This window comes from Oryza glaberrima, chromosome 5, assembly GCF_000147395.1.
Source record: "Oryza glaberrima chromosome 5, OglaRS2, whole genome shotgun sequence".
Lineage (NCBI taxonomy): Eukaryota > Viridiplantae > Streptophyta > Magnoliopsida > Poales > Poaceae > Oryza > Oryza glaberrima.
Window position 1 is genome coordinate 23913679 of NC_068330.1, and position 21513 is coordinate 23935191.

General features: G+C 44.8%; 3 protein-coding genes and 1 pseudogene across 3 annotated transcripts; all 4 read left to right on the forward strand.

Annotated features, from left to right (window-relative positions):
• Positions 1 to 237: 237 nt before the first annotated feature.
• Positions 238 to 750, forward strand: LOC127774292 (uncharacterized; the record flags this gene model as incomplete). Its single annotated transcript, XM_052300524.1, has 1 exon — positions 238 to 750. A coding segment is annotated over one exon (513 nt), but the record flags the coding sequence as incomplete, so codon positions are not given.
• A 3096-nt stretch (positions 751 to 3846) lies between these two features.
• Positions 3847 to 7052, forward strand: LOC127772749 (peptidyl-tRNA hydrolase, mitochondrial-like). The gene is made up of 8 exons (XM_052298713.1): positions 3847 to 4164; positions 4563 to 4647; positions 5100 to 5167; positions 5251 to 5301; positions 5383 to 5456; positions 5924 to 5982; positions 6057 to 6133; positions 6304 to 7052. The coding sequence occupies exons 1-8, from the start codon at positions 3904 to 3906 to the stop codon at positions 6418 to 6420; spliced, it is 792 nt and encodes a 263-aa protein (XP_052154673.1). The 5' UTR covers positions 3847 to 3903; the 3' UTR covers positions 6421 to 7052.
• A 324-nt stretch (positions 7053 to 7376) lies between these two features.
• On the forward strand, positions 7377 to 9299 carry LOC127775164 (threonine synthase, chloroplastic-like; annotated as a pseudogene).
• A 10269-nt stretch (positions 9300 to 19568) lies between these two features.
• Positions 19569 to 21285, forward strand: LOC127772901 (AP2/ERF and B3 domain-containing protein Os05g0549800). The gene has a single exon (XM_052298897.1). The coding sequence runs from the start codon at positions 19655 to 19657 to the stop codon at positions 20858 to 20860; it is 1206 nt and encodes a 401-aa protein (XP_052154857.1). The 5' UTR covers positions 19569 to 19654; the 3' UTR covers positions 20861 to 21285.
• The last annotated feature ends 228 nt before the right edge of the window (positions 21286 to 21513 follow it).

Here is a 21513-nt window from a genome sequence, read left to right on the forward strand (position 1 = left end):
ATGCATGCTTGCACCTAATTCAGTCATATATATCACTTACCAGGCTCGTCGTCGTTGCATCACGAATCCTCCTCAGCGCGTCATCCCACCCAACGTCGCAGCACGGCGTCCACCACAAGCTCCACCAGCGGCAGCGCAGGCGACGTACCGGCCATCACCGGCGACGGTACAAACGGCGGTAGCGACGGCAACAATGGTGCAGCTGGCACGGTAAACAACGATAGAGTGCTCGTGAATAATCCACCTTATCCGTGGGCTACCAACAGAGTGGCCGTACACCACTCTCTCGTCGAGCTGTCTCGCCGTGGCATCTTCACCATCAAAGGTGAGGCTCGGTGCAGGCGCTGCGACGTACGCAAGGAGTTCGTTTACGATATTGAGGCCAAGTTTCGAGAGTTGGAAGATTATCTCCGCCGAAACTGCATGAGCATGAATGACCGTGCATCAGAGAGGTGGAAGAACCCCATCGTACCCAACTGCGACGGCTGCGGCCAACAGAACTGCATGCGTCCGGTGATCGCCGCTGAGAAGGAGCGCATCAACTGGTTGTTCCTGCTGCTCGGAGAGACGTTGGGTTTGTGCACGCTTGATCAGCTCAAGTTTTTCTGTGCGCACACCAATCAACATCGCACGGGCGCTAAAGATAGAGTGTTATATTCTACTTATCTAGAGTTGTGTAACCAACTTGTTCCGGGGATAATGAAGCCTTTTGAGAAAAAAGCGGGGCATAATCAGTTGAGGATTCGTTAGTTTTTGGATTATTTAGAATTTGAGGATATAATCATACGCCTATGTGTGGTTGTTTATCTTGTTTGTTTATTTGGAGTTTGTCGTCTTAAAGTCTCGCGTCTCTATAAATATGTATGTGTGAAGTCCTTTTACTCTTTTGCGTGTCTATAATTTACAGTATTGAATTCTCTGTATGTGGTGTAATATTTTGTCTAAATTAATCTATCTTCTTAGTTCTGAATTTGATCATTTTCCAGTGAGAGAGAAGAGGAATTCGTGACATCCTTATTTTTACTATACGGGAAAAACAGACCAAGCATTATGCCACTTCTTTATTTTTACCTATTATAAAAGTTTAAGATGTTTTCTATTAAATATTTTCGTACGTCGTCCTACTGCTCAAGTCCGATTCCCTCTCTGTGTGTGTTTTTTTGCCTTCCAGTCCGAGTCCAACATAGAAAAAAACCCAAGCGATCCCCAAATCAGTCAATCAACGAGACAACCAAAAATAGTATGAAAAAGCCAAATTCAATCTAGAGCTCATGAATTTGATCGCAAGAAACCTAATCCTCATCACGGTGGATACTGAATCAACATCCCAAATCACAAAATCCTCAAAATATTCCCAAATCAAACCGTCGCGATGGAGGAGAGAAGCGCCATCAGCTCCACATCAGGGAGATGAGGGGGCAGCCGGGAAGGAGGGGGCGGTAGGCAGCTGCTACCACCACGCCGGGGGAGGGAAGCAGCCGCCACAGCCGCCGTCGCCATGCCGGGAAGGGGGAGTAGGAGCCACCATTAGCACGATGTCGGGGAGGGGGGGAGGGGGCAGTTGCTGCCACCACGCCGGGGAGGGAAGCAACCGCCGCCGCTGTCGCCACGCTCCCGCACCGGGGAGATGCAGTAGGAGCCGCCTTCGACTCCACGTCGGGGAGGGGAGGGGGCAGCCGGGGAGGGGGGCGTAGCAGATGCCACCGGGACAGGGAGGGGAGCAGCCGCCACCACGCTGGGGAGGAAGAGCAGCAGTCGCCGCAAGGGAGGGAGCAGCAGCAGCAGCTGGGGCTTAGGATTCGAGATACGGGAGAGATGGCGAGAGAAGGAAAAAAGAAAGAGGCGGGTGGAGAAAAGGCGAACCTGCACGTCAACACGTGGCATCTGACTCCTAGTATATTTTTATTTTCACCCCTCATAGTATATTTTATCCTATACTTCAGTGTATAAAAAATATTTTAAAAGATACCCCCAGATTAGTACTCACAAATTGATGTCCAGGACCTTAAAAGCTTTAATTTTTCTAGACTGGTATGATGTACAAATAGTAACCTTTTATAGCTCTGCATAGTTGACCATAGATGTCATTAACCTATAAAAAATATATACGTTATATAAATTTTGTGATTATCATGTGGTTTGACAAATTTTATATATCTATATCTACTTAAAAAATTCGTAAGGATTCCGGTAAAATTTTCGTCCGTCATAAAAAAAATTTCATCAGTCCCTATCACGTCATCCCGAGTCCGCATCAAATTGGTTCCAGTCGAGATTTTACATAGATCGGATTAAATTTAAACCAAAACGTCTTACACCGGAGAACTTCAATATACAACATACAAAAATTCCACACTTGGCATGATTTCAGAAACCCTAAATCGAAAAATCCCCAAAATTAGAACCTCGGCAAATCCCTAAGCGAATCGGATTGATGACTTACCGATTTGGCAAATCGCCGCCATCATGTGATGCGAGCACGGCATCAGCACCGCCGTGCACGTACCCTAGCCGTCGCCCTGGACCGGCCTTGCGCCCGCCTTTTGTGGGTCGCGTGAGGTCGAGGCTCGTCATCGCGGCCTTGGCTGCGTGCGGAGGAGAACCAGGACGGCACCACACACGACATCAGACCAGGCTCGGGTGGCATCAGTTCGCTGCACGAGATCCGAGTGGCTCGGACAGCCATGGTTTCACGCTACGCGTCATCGCCGCTTGCTAGAATCGTCGCCGCTGCCGCTTTTCACGAGAGAAAGGAAGGGACTTCGCGCTGCTGCCACTTGTTGGAATCGCTGTCGCTCAACCGGAATCGTCACTGCCACCGTCGCTCCGCCTGAATCGCCGTCGCTGCCATTGCTTTTCGCAAGAGAAAGGAAGGGGATCAGGGAAATGATTTTAGGGTTAGGGTTGGGCTGCCGAATTTTTGTCCACATTCGAATCAATCGGGATCGTCCATAAGATCGGACAGCCTCGACGTCTCCCGTGTCGGGCCGGCGCCATTGCCACGCCGCCGTGCTGATGGGCCGCCTCATGGGTCGCGCACGTGTACTCCACAAAGAAGCAGGCCACAAGTTTTTGGGCCAGGCTAAAATCGGTTTTTTCTATGTGTGACTTTAAGTATTTTCTGTTTTCAAAAATAGCATTAGTACCATTTTAACTGCTTAAAATTGCTGAAAATGCAAAAAGAATTATGATTGCTTATTAATCTAATTCTAGGTAAATGGAATCAACGAGAAATTTGATTATAACTTCATATAAACTTTATTTATGTTCATGTTTGTTAATTATTTTTGCTCGATAAGATTAAAACCATCAAATCCCGTGAATATATGAAATTAGACTCAACTCCTGTTGATTTGGTAACCCATCAAATTAGACTTGATTTTACTGATTTGGGAGTCCGAAGGTGTTAACATGTTTTCTAGCCTAATTAAAAAAATACGTACGGCTTCCAGTAAACCGTTGCGTCCATCGTCCGTTTTATCCACACGTGCAATCGGTTTCATTAATTTTTTCCGTGCGTGTAACGACTCTGATTTGTTGCCATTTATTAGTTCGAAGTGATTTTTGCAATCAAGTGAAGCAAGCGCTACGTGATAGCTTGCCATGTGGGTCAACATCATGATCCATAATGTCAAAATACTACACATGCAAGGCGTCATGAATCTAAACGATTAGTCTTCCCGTTGCAATGCACGTGCATTTTTTCTAGTGAATAAAAAAAGGTTAAAAAAATCCTGGACATCGTAGCCCTCAAATTCCACAGAAACCGTCTTCTCCTCCGGCCCAACGAGCCCGGCCCAATCCATGTCAGGTGCGGTTTAGGACTCCGTGGTGGCCACGGCGACGCGGAGACGCCACGCGGAGCAGCGACTTGTATAAAACGCGGCGGCGACCGGCGGCGCGATGCGTCTTCTGCTGCTCACCGGCGTCCCTGCATCCTCCGCCCTGACCTTCCGCCCACGCGCCCGCTTCTTCCCCCGCGCGAACCCTAGAAGCATGGCGGCCGCAGGACCTGCCTGCTGTGCCCCAGCCGCCGCCACCGCCGCCTCCTCGTCGGCTTCTGCTGCTGCTGCGGCTGGCGATGGCGGCGGAGGAGCCCAGAAGCCGTGGCTGCTCGTCGGGCTCGGGAACCCCGGCAGGATGTACAAGGGGACTCGTCACAACGTTAGTATCTACGGTAAAATAAACTGCAATTGGAGCCTGAAGAACATAGAGGGTTACATGTTGATTTGTGATAGTTTGGTTGGGGGAAAGGCTACTTTGGCTTAAAGCTGACTTCTTGGCGGAGTCAAAGGAGAATTTTTTTGCCATTGGACAATGGAATTGATTGCTCGTTGGCAGCATTGAGCTTGTTATTTAGAAGCCATTCAGTTCTAGCCTCCTAGAGGCTAGATCTTGGTTTCCCAGTTTCCCTCAATTCCTAGAATTCATCAGGATGTACAAGTGCCAAATATGTGTTTTCCCCTAAAACAAGATCCCTACAAGTGCGGAATTATCTCCTTGCCATGTACTATTATATTGTGATATTTTTCATGTTCTGTAATTACTGTATTTGCACACAGGTTGGATTTGAGATGATTGATGCTATTGCAGAAGCTGAGGGTATTTCTGTTAGCAGCAAGCAGTTCAAGTCAATGGTTGGTAAAGGTAATCTAGGCATATATATTGTTGATTTTCATTAATGCAACTGTGCAATTGTATCATGTGTTAGTTTTAGAGTAGAGATGTGTAATGACTACTGAGTTAAAGTAAGGTCATTTTACTAATACTGCAATGTTTCATAAATGCATTTCTTTCACTTGCTCAGCTAATTTGTGTAAGGCTAACATTTTACAATAATCTTTTCGCTTGCATTGGTTTAATACAATAGTTGCTACTGGACCTTTTTGTTTCCATGATGCACTTTCTTGTTAATTTCTTAAAAAAATAAAACATTTTACAGTGAACGGTAAGAACAGAAGTATCTGTAGGAATGTTCCTTTGGAATTGTTAATTATTATTATCTACATGAAAGACCAATCTATTAATTTAAAATTTTCATGAACTCAACCTTAATAGAGACACATATGAAAATGCACCGTTTTTTCTTATTCATACAGGCCTTATTGGTGATGTCCCAGTAATGCTTGCCAAGCCACAGACTTACATGAATGCAAGTGGTGAGTCTGTAAGTACAAAATCTGTAATCAGTTTCAGATCAATGTACTTGCTACTCAGCCAGTCTTCACTGAATATTGTTGACTTATGCAGGTTGCACAGCTGGTTTCATATTTTAAGATACCACTCAGTCAAGTTCTTGTGGTAAATATTGTCATTACGTTATTTAATCTTCCATGTACATTGTCTGGTTGTTCACTAACTACTGTTCTTTGCTCTTTTTAGATCTATGATGATCTAGACATACCCTTTGCAAAATTGCGCCTACTGCCTAAGGGAGGACATGGCGGGCATAATGGGTACCATTCTTTCTCCATAGCCCTTTATGTTTAGTATTCTGTTTTATGAACTCAACTTAGGGGGTCTATCCATCTGAGGAACTAAGCTTCAAATAATTGAAGCACAATTGAACACTTCATGATGTTGACAATTGACATTATCATCACTACAGTGTAGTAGAATTTGACCACCGTAGTAAATACAAAGTTCTGGTGGGCTGTTTTCAGCCTTCAATTTCTAAAACAGAAAGGTTTCATGCCCTTTTTTTTCCCCCAAAGATCCAGCTTTCCTAGCTTTATACTATCATATAATCTGAGGGAAATCTTTCCAAGCCCCAAAATAGGGTGGAGAAAGAAGAAACCCAGAGCTTTCATGTGTAGTCTAGCTACTACAAAGGAAGGATGTCTATCGGCATTGACAATTCAGATATCTTTTGACTGTTAGTCTTCTTATCTTCTGACAATTGACAGACTCATGGACATTTCAGGATGAGAAGCATTATTAACCATTTGAAACAGAGCCGTGATTTCCCACGCCTTAGGATCGGTAAGCTAATTAATCACTTCCTTTTTTTCATTCAAGCGAAAGTCTGATCTGTTTTCCCTCTAATATTTGTCCAGGTATTGGGCGCCCCACTGGGAAGTTGGATGCTATCGGCTTTGTTCTACGGTCATTCACCAAGGAAGAACAAGAAGAGGTTTGCATTTGTCTGCACAATTTTTATGCCTGGACTTTTATGTGTGTGCTATCCTATGACCACTTCTCTTAAGCAGCATGTGGCTTGCAACAACTTGAAAAGCTGAAACACACACCACATTGACCCGTACATACAGAACAAGAACTAACCCTTTTCCCCATGTATTGCAGCTTAATTTCACGATCAATAGGAGCTTGCAAGCAGTAAGGATAATGCTACTCGAAGGATTCAACAAGGGTGCAACTTTTGTGAACACTCCACAGCCATCAGAAATGCTAAATAAATGAAAGTGCCTCCCTTCAGAGGTTCAGATAGCTTAGGGATTCAATTCAAATGAAGAGTGTACAATAGCTGTTGTTGTTAGAAGCACCCAGATAGCTGCACAAAGCACAAGGACCATTCTCCTTGCGCATATGTATCCCAATCGATATGTAAAGGTGTTCATTTACAACACAACAAAATGTTGCTCATTGCAACTCTACTTATACATGATTCATTATTAACAAAGATAAAATTCATCGGCCTCCTATCCTGCTTTGTTTTCAGCTCTTATCTTGTGCGATCAACTGATTTCATCGTGGATTCATCCATTTCCAGCCTTGTTGCTTCATTCGAAGTGTTCTTGTCACTCCTTTTTTTTCTCTATTCTTGAGAGGTGTTCTTGTCAATCATTTTCTGAATTCTTTTTTTAGATATGCTCTTGTCTCTTGTCTGTTGTCACTCAGGTTTGTCTGAAACATGTTGGATGGAATCATGTTATCCTAAACACAAAAATTATCCATTCAAAAGAAGAAGAAAAAATGAAAGAGTAAATTTCAGAAAATTACAACTTTATTGACAAAACTATTAGTTTACTGCAACATTAGCTACATGTTTCACTTTACTGCAACAATAGCGTGGGAAATTATGACAAAACTGCAACTTTTATATTATATGCCTCTAATATAACGTAAAAGTTATATTATATTATATGCCTACGTAAAAGTTGCAGCTTTGTGATAATTTCCTACGCTATTGTTGAAGCAAACTGAAACATATCGCTAATGTTGCAGCAAGCTATTGTTGCAGCAAACTGAAACATATCGCTAATGTTGCAGCAATCTGATAGTTTTGTCACTAAAATTATAGTTTTCTGAAATTTACTCAAAATTAAAATCATCCGTCTAAAATCAAATTAATCACGACCGTCCCATGTAGTTCTCCACCAACCCACCCCCAATCACGAAATCCACCACCTCACTCACTCCCTAAAACCCTCCTCCCTCCCCCATCATCTCCCTCCTCCCACTCGCCGCCGCCGCCGCCGCCGCCGCCAACTTTCCCCACCACCACCACCCATGGCGGCCACCACCCACGCCGCCTCCCTCTCCTTCCTCCTCTCCCACCCCCACCCCCACCCCCCACCCCACCTCCCCCAACCCTCACCCCCTCCGCCGCGCCCCCCACCGCGTCCGCTGCGCCACCGACGCCGCCGCCACCAGGCACCGGCGCGCCGCCGACGAGAACATCCGGGAGGAGGCGGCGAGGCACCGCGCCCCGAACCACAACTTCTCCGCGTGGTACGCGCCCTTCCCGCCCGCCCCCAACGGCGACCCCGACGAGCGCTACTCCCTGGACGAGATCGTCTACCGCTCCAGCTCGGGGGGCCTCCTCGACGTGCGCCACGACATGGACGCGCTCGCCCGCTTCCCGGGCTCCTACTGGCGCGACCTCTTCGACTCCCGCGTCGGCCGCACCACCTGGCCCTTCGGCTCCGGCGTCTGGTCCAAGAAGGAGTTCGTCCTCCCCGAGATCGACCCCGACCACATCGTCTCCCTCTTCGAGGGCAACTCCAACCTCTTCTGGGCGGAGCGCCTCGGCCGCGACCACCTCGCCGGGATGAACGACCTCTGGGTCAAGCACTGCGGCATCTCCCACACCGGATCGTTCAAGGACCTCGGCATGACGGTGCTCGTCAGCCAGGTGAACCGCCTCCGCCGCGCGCCGCTGTCCCGCCCCATCGCCGGCGTCGGGTGCGCCTCCACGGGGGACACCTCCGCCGCGCTCTCGGCGTACTGCGCCGCCGCCGGAATCCCGTCCATTGTGTTCCTCCCCGCCAACCGCATCTCGCTCGAGCAGCTCATCCAGCCCATTGCCAATGGCGCCACCGTGCTCTCGCTCGACACGGACTTCGACGGCTGCATGCGGCTCATCAGGGAGGTGACTGCCGAGCTGCCGATTTACCTTGCCAACTCACTGAATTCCCTTCGGCTCGAGGGGCAGAAGACTGCTGCTATTGAGATTCTTCAGCAGTTCGATTGGGAGGTGCCGGATTGGGTCATTGTTCCAGGAGGCAATCTTGGGAACATATATGCCTTCTACAAGGGATTCGAGATGTGCCGCGTTCTTGGGCTCGTCGATCGTGTGCCGCGGCTTGTCTGCGCACAGGCTGCCAATGCAAACCCGCTGTACCGGTACTACAAATCGGGGTGGACTGAGTTCACGCCACAAGTGGCTGAGCCGACATTTGCATCGGCAATTCAGATTGGTGACCCGGTATCTGTTGATCGCGCTGTTGTTGCGCTCAAGGCAACTGATGGCATTGTCGAGGAGGCCACGGAGGAGGAACTCATGAACGCAATGTCGCTCGCTGATCGCACTGGCATGTTTGCTTGCCCGCATACTGGGGTTGCCCTCGCAGCGCTGTTCAAGCTCCGTGACCAGCGCATCATCGGGCCAAATGACTGCACGGTAGTCGTCAGCACAGCTCATGGTCTGAAGTTCTCGCAGTCCAAGATCGACTACCATGACAGCAAGATCGAAGACATGGCCTGCAAGTATGCCAATCCCCCGGTCAGCGTGAAGGCTGACTTTGGTGCCGTCATGGATGTCCTCAAGAAGAGGCTCAAGGGTAAGCTCTGAAGTGTGTTTGGCTAGCTCCCCTCCAATCAATTGCTGTATGTCAGTTGTCTTCTGCATCAAATTCGAATGCGGCGGGTGACTGTGGAGCGATGATTCGTCGATTTGTAGTAGTATTGTAGGTCCCTGAACCTTGAAGATCGTCCATGCTTGAGAGTAAAGATTGAGAGGCTATCTCTTGTACCTGTTCTGTGTTGTGTGTGGGTGGGTAATAAGCGACTACCTTGTTGTTTGAAACTCTGAATAATCAGATCATCTAGTCCAATTACTCCGTTCTGCTTCTGCTTGTACTTGTCGGATGTTTGCCCTGATCTATGCTTGGCTATGGTGATTCTGTTGGCAGTTCCATGTAGTTGGCACATGAATACTGCCTCAATTTGCAGTGAATGCCGTCCCTGTCTATCTGTTGTCCTGAACTTTTTGGTGACTTTTCACCCATACCTCGTGAAGATGAGCGTTAGAACGATGGGATCTAGTAGGCGATGTTTTTGTTTGTAAAGGCATAGCAATTCTAACCTGATGCTTGCCGATAGGCTGGGAAACTTAACTGACCATCGTGGAATGCAAAATGTATGGCTCACCGCTGCATTTGCACCAGTGTCCTGTGGCAAAAAAAAAAAAAAATGCTGATCTACCGCTCACCGCTTCATTAGTTCATTTGCACCAGTGTCCGGTGGCAAAAAAAAAATGCTGATCTACCGGATGCGGCCTGGACGCCTGCCTGCCTTTTTGGAGGCTTCAGTACGCAGCCAACGCAGGTGGAAGTGCACTTGGAACCAAGAAGCCGAGAGCGGAACAAGTAACTAACAGGCATTTGTTGATAAATTTTATTTCAAACATTAAAGTTATACAATTACAGTACAACCATGATATAATTACATTGTAACTTATATTTAACTTTCAAAAGTTCATCCTTATATGCTATTTTTATGAAACGGAGATAGTGGGACAAAATCCTCACATATACAGGCGCTATGATATTTTTCCTTTCTCACTTGCACGAATCTTGAAACAAATCTAATGGCTTAAAAATATATGAAAGTTATATACAAGTTACATCATAGTTGCATGTAAGTTATAATATGATTATACTATGATTATATTATAATTAATTATGTTAAAGTTTTAGAAGAAATTTTGTCAGTAAACATATAGCAAAATTGAGGCCTAGTGATATAAGGCCCAATCTATCGCAACTCGGCCCAAACTTGTAGGCCGTGATCGATGCCGGCGAGGCCCATTAAACGCCACGTTGGTGGGTGGGCTACTGGCCTGTGCCTCGTCTCGCGACGCGGACGCGCCCCGTTTCAGTGCACGCGGCCACCGCCGCAGCGGCCAATTTTTCGGCTAACTTTTGTGATAAACATGCACGGGTTCCAGTTTCTAAACAAGCAACTGACCGTGGAGGTAGAAGTTGGTACAGTATACGTTACTATATAAACTTTTAATAGGAACGTTGGGACAACCTGTGATGGAAGGAACGAAGATTACAAGAAAATATATCTTGACGTAGTCAATTTGCTGGGTTCCACATGAGTAGAAATACATTTTTTACGTTCGCAGAAATACAATTTTATAGGACAAAGGTTTTAAAAGTAAAAAAATTAATTTTTATGAGACGGAGATAATATCTTATGCGTTCGCTTCGTTCTCTCGGCGCGGAGATCGACACACGCCATTCACGTACATACGGCGCCAGCGTGTGTGAAATACAATGCATGTATCACGCCCTATCAATCCGTACCACGCGATTAAGTTGCTACTCACCCCGTTCCATAATATAAGGAATTTTGGAGTTATATGACATATTCTAAAACCACAAACCTGGACAATCTCTATGTGCAAATTCATAGTCCTATAATATATCACATTTATCCAAAATATCTTATATTATAGGATGGAGGGATTACATTACACTACACTTGGTCACTTTCTTTAGGGTCAAGCAATCCGAACAACGCTAGCTAGAGCTGCATATGCGTTAAACCCGTTTTTGACTTAGCTATATTGGGTAATTAACCCAACCACATCATCTAGCCAACCGGCTGTCGTTTCTTGCTTGAAAAGGCCCAGCTTAATCGATGACGATCGAGCAACGCTGTGATGCGACTTTGCGTGCCACACCGCTACGTCAACACACGGTTAGTTAATGAATTAACTTAACCCAAAAGTTAATTACCACTTCGCTTCGCTGGTGCCCATCACCGTCAACTAGTTTACTGCTACTTGCCGGTAAAAAATTTGGAATAAGGAAGAAACATAACACTAGCAAGTAGATCTCTCTGCTGTCTCACCATGTGACTGGACGAAATCTACGACCAGTTCTTGTACTGCATCGATTGATCTTCTGCAGGCTCTGTACTGCACTAGCTAGCATGTTCTTTCTGTTCAGACGAAAAGTAGTAGTAGTAGACGTTGATCGAATCGAACCTGCTCTCGCGGCTCGAGTAGATTGGCCGGTAAATATACAAATTTTTCACCATTTGCATCTTGTCACATTGTGTGATACAAAATCATCTTACCACTTGTGACTTTTGTGATGACTTCCAAACTCTCGTGAACCACAGAGACTGAGATGAAACGGTCTTATACCATAGTAGAATATACTGTGGTGAGATTTTTTTCCACTCTAGACTTTTCACCCCCCGGATACGAACAGTGCCCGAGGTCAAGATCAATATATACAGCTATGTTACTAGCTAGTGCAAGACAAGTTGAAAAATACTTTAAACATCCCAATCTTGACTCATCAACAGTATTGCCGGTCCATGTACACATATCGGTGAATTTCTACTGCAAATTGTGGTCATCATCAACTCGATCATCGATCAAGGTACTCATATACCCTAGCCAGTACAGTGCTAGTTAATCTCTCTTTTTGTGTGTGGTGTTTACTCCACCAATTTAGTAATTGTTGGTCAATTCGATGATCTTGCATTTATAAACTACCATTGATTCATGTAGCAGTAGTTTTCATATTACTGTATCAACTGTAGCTAGCTAGCGACAAACAGGAAATTTCCTGGAAAGGATCAATGAACACACAGGGGTTAAGTAACCATATGGACACAATGAAAATTCATGCAGCACTAGTGGTCGGATCCAGCAGTAGTACTAGCAAGTTAGAACTGATCGAAATGATTTTTTTCTACCATCAATTTGCAGTTGCTTACTAGCTGTACCGTGCAGGAGAGTACTCCGTACTACATTGCCGTGTTGAATTAATTGATGCCAATTAGGAAGCGTTGCGGCGCCGCGAGGGTAATATAAAATTTGCTGCTATGTACACAGCCAAATTAGCATCTTCTTGCTTTGGTGTTTGACGGTCGAATACCTAACTGTCCAGATGCATACAACCATGTAATGAGACAACAGATGGATATATATAGCCCATAATTCTGGTACATGTGAGCCTATCTAATTAATTATACTATACATACATATATAGCAGGAGCTAGCACAGTATATATATGCATGTAAACAACTGAAATGAGTTGAATTAATTCTCTAATCTCAGCTGGTAGCTAGTGATCAACAATTCAACATACTATAAGAATGATATGATATCCGGTCTGAATTAATTTCTAGCTAGCCTGACATGGAGCGACCATGTGTGTGCTTTTGAGAAAGATGGCATCAGCAAGCTAGCAAGCCCATATATGCATGTGTTAAAACTGTCAAAAATATTTTTTTTCAAGCCTATCTCGAACCTATTCGATGCATGATCCATTGATGCTGGATTAGCTTGAATTGGGTCCATTATTAATCTTTCTGCCGTGAAGATAACAATTAAAATCAAGACTACGTACTCCAGTATCATATCACATGTGGAAATCCACCCAGCTGACTAGATATGGGATAAAAAGGAGAGACAAAAGAAAATTACATTTTATTTAGATAATGGAAGTACTAAATAAAATTATCAATACCAGTTACCATTTATTATGATTAAATTCTTGCAGCTAGTTAAATTGACTCCCACGGTAAAACTTAAGTAAAAAAGGAAAAAAATAAACATCATTCACTGAAAAAAAAAATTTATCACCCAGAAAGAAAGACCAACGAATTGTGCGTGGACAGCTAGAGCAGCAGAAGCCACTCCATCGGCCAAAAATTAAATCTAGCGGCTTAATATGGAAATCAAATCACGGTCAAGCTAAATATGCGCCTAATGATTGTTATCATGCCGACGTTTGGAAAGAGGCCGAGCCTTTTGATCCTTTAATTTGCCAAATTAGCCAAATCCATGGCCATTTAATTATAAAATCATGGGGGTGCGTTGCGTATGATGCGTAAAGTGCCACATCAGTTGGATAAACCCTCGCAATTAACAAAACGTCGTATCGCGGAATCTCCAATTAACAACGGGATTAGTGCACGCGTACGTACTAATAACGACTTACACATGTGCGTGAACAATTTAACCATCAACAAAATCTGGTGGTCCAGCTGATGACATGTAACCAAACAATGACTAAGCCTTGCACTTGAAAATTAAGACGTAATCTCCCAATAAAAGCGCGTCCTTTTTCGACGATAATGATGCGACAAACATGTACATTTGGTTGCATTTTTTTTTTCAGATAGCTCGAGATTTGGTCGATGATATATGCACGCATATATGCTTGGGTGTACTTATATGTATATTTTATACTTAAAAATATGTGTGTGATTAGTAGCGGATTAATGGTTTTTTTAAATCAGTACAAACGCAAACGCTTATAACGTGAGCACACTCACCCAGCACGCACGCATGCACACACTATTTCTATGAGCACATTCGAAAGACTGAGCCGGTGTGTCTTGAGATTGACGAAGTCACCACGAGTACGTCACAATGCGAGCACCTGTGTCAAATCTAGAATTTGAACCTGGATGAGCCAGTTACACCACAAGAAATCTAACCATTTGAGCTAATTATATTACTAGTAGAGATATCCGATATGGTATAGGCATGTTCGAATTAAGAGGAATCGATCACACACACAAACTAAAAAGAGACTGATGATGAGATAAAGTATGCAAAATCTGTGGAAGAATCGGACGAAGATATGGCCATGGGCAAACGCATGCCACGTACGAGATAAGGATGATACGCCTGCATGCGTGCGTGCATAATCGACGGATTGATCATGCATGTAGTATTTTATGCTGCTGCTAAGTACGTATGCTGCCAATGCACCGGCCTTCTTAATTTGCTATCTTAGCTCAGCATCAAACATATCACATAGTCGTTAATCAAGTTGGAGAGCTAGCTAGCTAAAGCCACCATATGTACATACAAAGACACATGTGCTGATGTGCTCATCTCTCTCTATCTGAATCTGCTTTTTTTGTGCAGAAAGAAACTAAACTCTGAAACTGGCAAATGAGGTCATGACACGAGCAGATTAGCCACGCGAGCAACAGCACAATAATTAAAGTGGCTAGAAAAGCAACATGAAACCGGGTAGATTTGCTTTGCAAACTTTGTGTGTGAGAGAGAGTGCCACACCCGCGAATTGTGTGTAATATACAAGTAGAAAGCGCAGTCGTCAGCCATGCGGCAAATAAGTGTAGTACAGTCCAGATCACTAGCTAGCTTAGCTTTGTTTTTTTATGAGAGAAAGGAATGTTTTACTTCAACTTTACGTCCAACAGGATATATAAAGCCATTTAAATTAGAAACTTAGCTTCACAAATAATTCAATCTGAAATTCGCTCCTATAAAAATTTAACTTAAAACCTTAAGATGCTATGCACTCGGGTCATTACAGCCACTAGGCTACATGATATTTGGCGACTTAGGCCCCCTTTGATTCAAAGGAAATTCATAGGAATTTTAGAGGATTTCATTCCTATAGAAATTTTTCCTACAAAGCCCTTTGAATCAAAGAAATGAACCCTATGGAATTCTATGAAATTTCTATGGAATGCCTCTTCCCATACAAGTTTTGGAGGAATTTTAACAAGAGGTAGAACCTCATGGAAAAAATCCTTTGAGTCTTTATTTCTCCTCAAATTCCTGTGTTTTTCCTGTGGTCCAATCAAACGATCATTTCTACGTTTTACCTGTGTTTTGCAATCCTTTGTTTTACACTTACATTCCTGTCAGAATCCTATGTTTTTTCTATTCCTCCGTTTTTTTATTCATGTGATTCAAAAGGACCCTTAACTTTTTCTCGCAGATAGAGAAAATAAAGATATGGAAGCACGCATGCACGAACACGGTGACCGGCCGGCCATCGGTCCATCCGACGTCGGAGAAATGCAGAGATGTTGCGGTTGCTGTTGTCAGGGTTATTTTCTATGTTATCCATCCAGGGCATCAATCGTTTAGATAGATAGATAGATCTGTGTGTCCTAAATTAACAAATCGGCCGAAATCGCCTGGGAAAAAAAAGGAGAAAGTGATCGATCATCATCAATAATCGTGGAGCTGGAGAAAGAGATTCGATCGATCGATCGATCGATATGTGCTAGCTGGGGTACTCGATTGATCTGTCACGGCCATGGGCAGAGAGAGATAGTAGGTATAGCTAAGCTACGGCGGCTGGCTGTTGATTGGAAGAGATGAGATGAGATGAGATGAGATGGGATATGAGAGAATAGAGAGTGGCAGTAGTTGTGTTTTTTTCAGGGGGGATGCACCAGCTGAGTTGCCATATGGCCATGGTCCACACTTCATGTGAACGCCACGCCGCGCCCTCGCGCGCCTGCCTCCTCCTCCTCCTCCTGGGACCCCATATCTCCATCCTCCCATGCTCTCCCATCTCGCGCGCGCGCGCGGTTTTTCGATCGCTTTTCCATGCCGCGGCCTCTCATGATCTCATTGGTCGTCGTCTCGTCTCCTCCGGCCATCGATCACATGATGCGTTGTACTTGTACCAGGGTATCCGAAACCGCCGAGATCAGGGTTATGGCGCCCCAGCGGTAAACACGGTTACCGCGGTAACCGTAAAAAACCGTACAAAACCATACAAAATTTATCAATAATTTAAATTATTTTTTAAATTTATTTAAATTTATAAAGGTTACCGTGGTATTTATATTATCGTACCCCTGCGGTAACCGCGATAACCACGCAGTTACCGGCAATGAGGAAACCCACCCATGGAGAGTGCAGGGCAGACGACGCATGGCACTACTACGTACGTACCGATCATTCGCAGACCGGGCTGTACTGTCACGCTGTCTCATGCATGTATTCATGGTACCTAGGCCTTGTCCACTGTGTATGTAGACTAGACCTTGGTGTGCCTGGTTTTCGTGAAACAAGTGAAGATTTTTTTATAAGAAACATAGTACAGTGATAATAATAACACATATCCTATTCCTATAAACACCTCGTTACTGTAAACATCTCGCTGTCAACGGGTATATCACCTATCCCTGAAAAAATAATTACGCGTAAATACGAGAACCCAGGTTCTAAAAAAAAATATAACCAGTTAAGTTACGCTCAATTAGCTAAACAAGCGAAGAATTATCCAGCCATACAAGGAATTCTGGGAACCGGTTTCTTTTTCAGCTAAGTGTACACACTATTGGACTATGAATCCAAGACTAAAAATGTCCATACATGTATTCACTTCGTTTGCTGGTGAGTCTGAGATACTAATGTACTTTTTAAATAATATTTGTGGGGACTTCTATTTATCACTCAACTAGAATAGAGAAAATATTATTTGATATTTCAATGGCCAGGATTGCTTTATAATTCATCCGACCCCCCTCCCCCCCCCTCCCTCCCTTCAACCAAACCCTTCCTCCGCCTTCTCTTCTTGTTCACCCTGCCATCGCCGATACAATCTCCTTCTCCGTGCCACCACTGGCACCGCCTCCTTGCTGTGTCGGAATCCACTGCTTCTCTGGCTCTAGCTCACCACGTGTGCACCCACTTTCATTCCTATGGTTTTGGCGCCGCCTTTAGCACCTCACCACCTGCCCTTGTCCTCTACTCACCGTCCATCATCGGCCTTCCACTACCCTGGCTACTTTCTTTAGAGCCATCCTCAATACCGCCTTACCATCGCCTCCAACCTCAAAATTCTATCTTTGTCGGAGTTTAAGGGTCGCCATCACTGGTTAGTCTGTCATATTCCTTTTCTCTTTTCATGTATCACCTGGTCTAAAGGTGGAAGACGATGGATAGGCCGTTAGATTAGATCCATCAGTCGCCTAAAACTTGAGGAATAGTAACAATGTTGTTTGTGTACTAGAAAATCACTCCAAATTAAACGGAAAGTCACTATATCTGTAGTATAAAATCAATTTGTAATTTTCTTGTAAAATAAAGTAACCTGCCAACTTTGCTGATTAATATTCAATTCGACTAGACCCCAGCTACACTGTGCATATGCGATCGAGTCGTCTCCCAAGTTGTACACACAAAGTCGTCTGTTGCAATTACTCTGCTGCCCGCCTACTTAATCAGGCCACATGTCAAAACATCACAAAGCAAATTCCACCACATTCATATATAGCAACGAACCTGACCAGCGACCAGATTAAATTCGGCAGGCATGCTGATAATCCCCATTACACGCATCCAGCCATGGCAGAATTAAACGCACACTGGAAGTTGTTAACCAACTTGCCCCTCTAGCAGCCCGAAATGAGCCTATCAAATTTATGAAATTATGACTCGTCATTTGTCAACTAGCTAGCTAGTTAGCTGACACGATATACTATATATACAAATATATATATATATATATATATATATATATATATATATATATATATATATATATATATATATATACACACACACACACACACACACACACACACACACACATGCCCCTGCCTTCTTGAAACCCATCTGTGCATGTATGCTAAAATCCAACACAGCCGACATCTCGATGTTATTATCATATTATGGGGTTTAATTATATATATGCAACTGGATGGATATCATTGACCCTATTTAAGTTCGGTCAGTGAGCATGATCGATACGAGATATGTACCATATTTTGATGTCTAGCTAACTATGTAGTGTATATGCATTGTATCATGACAACAAAGCTTGTTGAGCAGATGAACCAAAAATGTCAACCTAAAAGTACTGTAGTAGTACATCTGTTTTGAAAAGGATATGATGTTTTGGGCATCGAGATACATAGTCTCTAATGTACATATTTTATCATTACTTTATCGAACTATATATTTATAGAATAAATATAAAAAATGGAACTATACAATATATTTTCATGGAAAATCTACTAATATTATTTTTCATATTTTAAATTCTGTTAATCTTTTTTTTTACATTTTGAGCCATCTATCGCACTTCATGTTAATCACTTTATAGACTCAACTAACTATATTTATATGTTGCTATGTGAAAAATGAAAAATGGCAGGAATTAATGTATACACTCCTACACTAATAGGGACAGGTTTACTAAAACCAAACTAGGATTTATTATCTGCCAATCCTTGAAGAGGGTAATTGATCCGGGCAATCCATGGAGACCAAACATGTACAGTGTGCTGAATAGTCAAGTAAAAATAGGAATCTAATCAGGAAAAAACTGGTCGACGTGGACACGCATAAAAATCATTTCTAGAACTCCCAAAAAATTCTACCACACTATCACTATCACCAGAGACCAGCACACAATATATACCTGTAGTATAAACGCCAAAATAGATGAGACATTTAGCTTTGGTATCCAGGCACGAATTACTGCTTTTCACCCCCAACAAACACAAGGAGCTAGCCCAATTAACACAAAGGGATTATTTTCCACCTAGAATTTTCTGTTGTTAAAAACCCCTAGAATTTTTCTTATTTATTAACTACATAATCTTTTAGGGTAATCTAGATAATTAAACTGTCATAAATATATTAATACCTCGATAAAACAGTACATAATTAAATATGTACATGCGTGTGGTTTCATAATTCCATAAAAAGACAAACTTAAAAGATTTAGGTAAAGATGTCATCACAAATCTATCACACTGGCCCTGATAGCCAATGGGTGCATGGGCCATCACATCATCTCCCCTTGTTGACTCACAATAACACAAACCCATAAGACCATGGTATATACAATCCATCAACACAAATACTTTATATGTGTGGCCATACAGAATAGAACAAAACCATATGCCCTATATGTCATACACATGTAATGTGGTTAATTAATTGAAGCATACTAATTGGAGATAATGTAGGAATTGAAAACACAGGAATAGGAAAAAAAAACTTATTCATAGATTGGAAAACAAAGTAACATTTATAAAGTCGACATTTTTGTATGAGTTGAAAAATGAATTTTCATTTAAAAAATCACAAACTAAGTGACCAATATATCATATATATACATTGCACCAAAATAATTACACATGATACAGCAACACAATTAGTTATGTAATCCTCATAAAAAGATATAATTAATAATAATGTAAGTCGTCATCATATAAGAAAAGCTCCAAGTGACCACAATAATAAAATAAATTAGTGTTGTTAGCATCGCATCTCCTACCTCCATCGATCCATCTATATAACCCATGGTGCCTAGCAGCAGTCGCCCTTCCTCCTCAACCTCTCAGAGGCTTCACCTTTCCTTGATCAGCTTAGCTACTAGCTAGCTGCTCCGATTCTACCAGGTGTTCGACCAGATTCGATCGATGGACAGCACGAGCTGTCTCTTGGACGACGCGAGCAGCGGCGCGTCCACGGGCAAGAAGGCGGCCGCGGCGGCGCCGGCGGCGAAGGCGCTGCAGCGCGTGGGCAGCGGCGCCAGCGCGGTGATGGACGCGGCCGAGCCTGGCGCCGAGGCGGACTCGGGCGGCGAGCGGCGCGGCGGCGGCGGCGGCGGGGGCGGCGGGGGCGGGAAGCTGCCGTCGTCCAAGTACAAGGGCGTGGTGCCGCAGCCGAACGGGCGGTGGGGGGCGCAGATATACGAGCGGCACCAGCGGGTGTGGCTCGGCACGTTCACCGGCGAGGCGGAGGCGGCGCGCGCCTACGACGTGGCGGCGCAGCGGTTCCGCGGCCGCGACGCCGTCACCAACTTCCGCCCGCTCGCCGAGTCCGACCCGGAGGCCGCCGTCGAGCTCCGCTTCCTCGCGTCCCGCTCCAAGGCCGAGGTCGTCGACATGCTCCGCAAGCACACCTACCTCGAGGAGCTCGCGCAGAACAAGCGCGCCTTCGCCGCCATCTCCCCGCCGCCCCCCAAGCACCCCGCCTCCTCGCCGCCGTCCTCCTCAGCCGCCGCGCGCGAGCACCTGTTCGACAAGACGGTGACGCCCAGCGACGTCGGGAAGCTGAACCGGCTGGTGATCCCCAAGCAGCACGCCGAGAAGCACTTCCCGCTCCAGCTCCCTCTCCCTACCACAACCTCCTCCGTCGCCGCCGCCGCCGACGCCGCCGGCGAGAGCAAGGGCGTCCTCCTCAACTTCGAGGACGCCGCCGGGAAGGTATGGAGATTCCGGTACTCCTACTGGAACAGCAGCCAGAGCTACGTGCTCACCAAGGGGTGGAGCCGCTTCGTCAAGGAGAAGGGGCTCCACGCCGGCGACGCCGTCGGCTTCTACCGCGCCGCCGGTAAGAACGCGCAGCTCTTCATCGACTGCAAGGTCCGGGCAAAACCCACCACCTCCGCCGCCGCCGCCGCCTTCCTCAGCGCGGTGGCCGCCGCCGCAGCGCCGCCACCCGCCGTGAAGGCTATCAGGCTGTTCGGCGTCGACCTGCTCACGGCGGCGGCGGCGGCGCCGGAGCTGCAGGACGCCGGCGGCGCCGCCATGACCAAGAGCAAGAGAGCCATGGACGCCATGGCCGAGTCACAAGCACACGTGGTTTTTAAGAAGCAATGCATAGAGCTCGCGCTAACCTAGCTAGCACGCTGATGCAGCTAGCGTTTTTTTTGCTCATTCGCTTGCTTGCTTAATTAATTATTCAGATATATGCAACATAATTAATGGTTAGTTTAGTGACTCTTGATCAAATCTCTTGCTTGCTTGCTTGATTTCATTTCTTGTCATATATGCTCTACTCTACCACAATCGATCTAGTCTTTGTTAATCCTCCATTTCTTTCTCATTTTAATTTGGCAAGTGTATACTAATTCTGCCCTAGATTAAGAGCTTCATGCATGCCATAAGAAGCAACGTTTGATCGATCGAGCTAGCAAAACTCTTGTTGTCTCTAGCTCGATCTAGCTCAGCTTCTTTCCTTCTTCAATTCAATTCCTAATTAACTGTGAGATCGATGTGATGCAAAAATTAGAGGAGACATCAATCAATTTGTGGCTACTACTATACATATCTCTTTGCAAATTTGACACTCATTTTGTTGTGTTGCTTTCACGTGGTTTAAGATGTGATGTGTGTGTGTGTGTTGTGCCAAAGGCCAGATGCATTGCATGTAAAGTCTCGGGAGTTATCTGTTCCCCAATGGAATGGTCGAATGGGAGAGGAAAGTGAAGAAGGTGAAGTGCCCATAATTGTATGCATGCATGCATGCACCTGAACAAAAGGAAAAAAAAAAC

What these genes read in the sequence shown, in the direction of transcription:
- LOC127772901 (XM_052298897.1), top strand. Translation starts at nt 19,655, where the DNA reads ATGGACAGCACGAGCTGTCTCTTGGACGACGCGAGCAGCGGCGCGTCC.
- LOC127772749 (XM_052298713.1), top strand. Translation starts at nt 3,904, where the DNA reads ATGCGTCTTCTGCTGCTCACCGGCGTCCCTGCATCCTCCGCCCTGACC. An exon ending in TGAATGCAAGTGGTGAGTCT is followed by an intron (nt 5,168 to 5,250) that starts GTAAGTACAAAA and finishes TGACTTATGCAG; the next exon opens with GTTGCACAGCTGGTTTCATA. An exon ending in GGACATGGCGGGCATAATGG is followed by an intron (nt 5,457 to 5,923) that starts GTACCATTCTTT and finishes TGGACATTTCAG; the next exon opens with GATGAGAAGCATTATTAACC.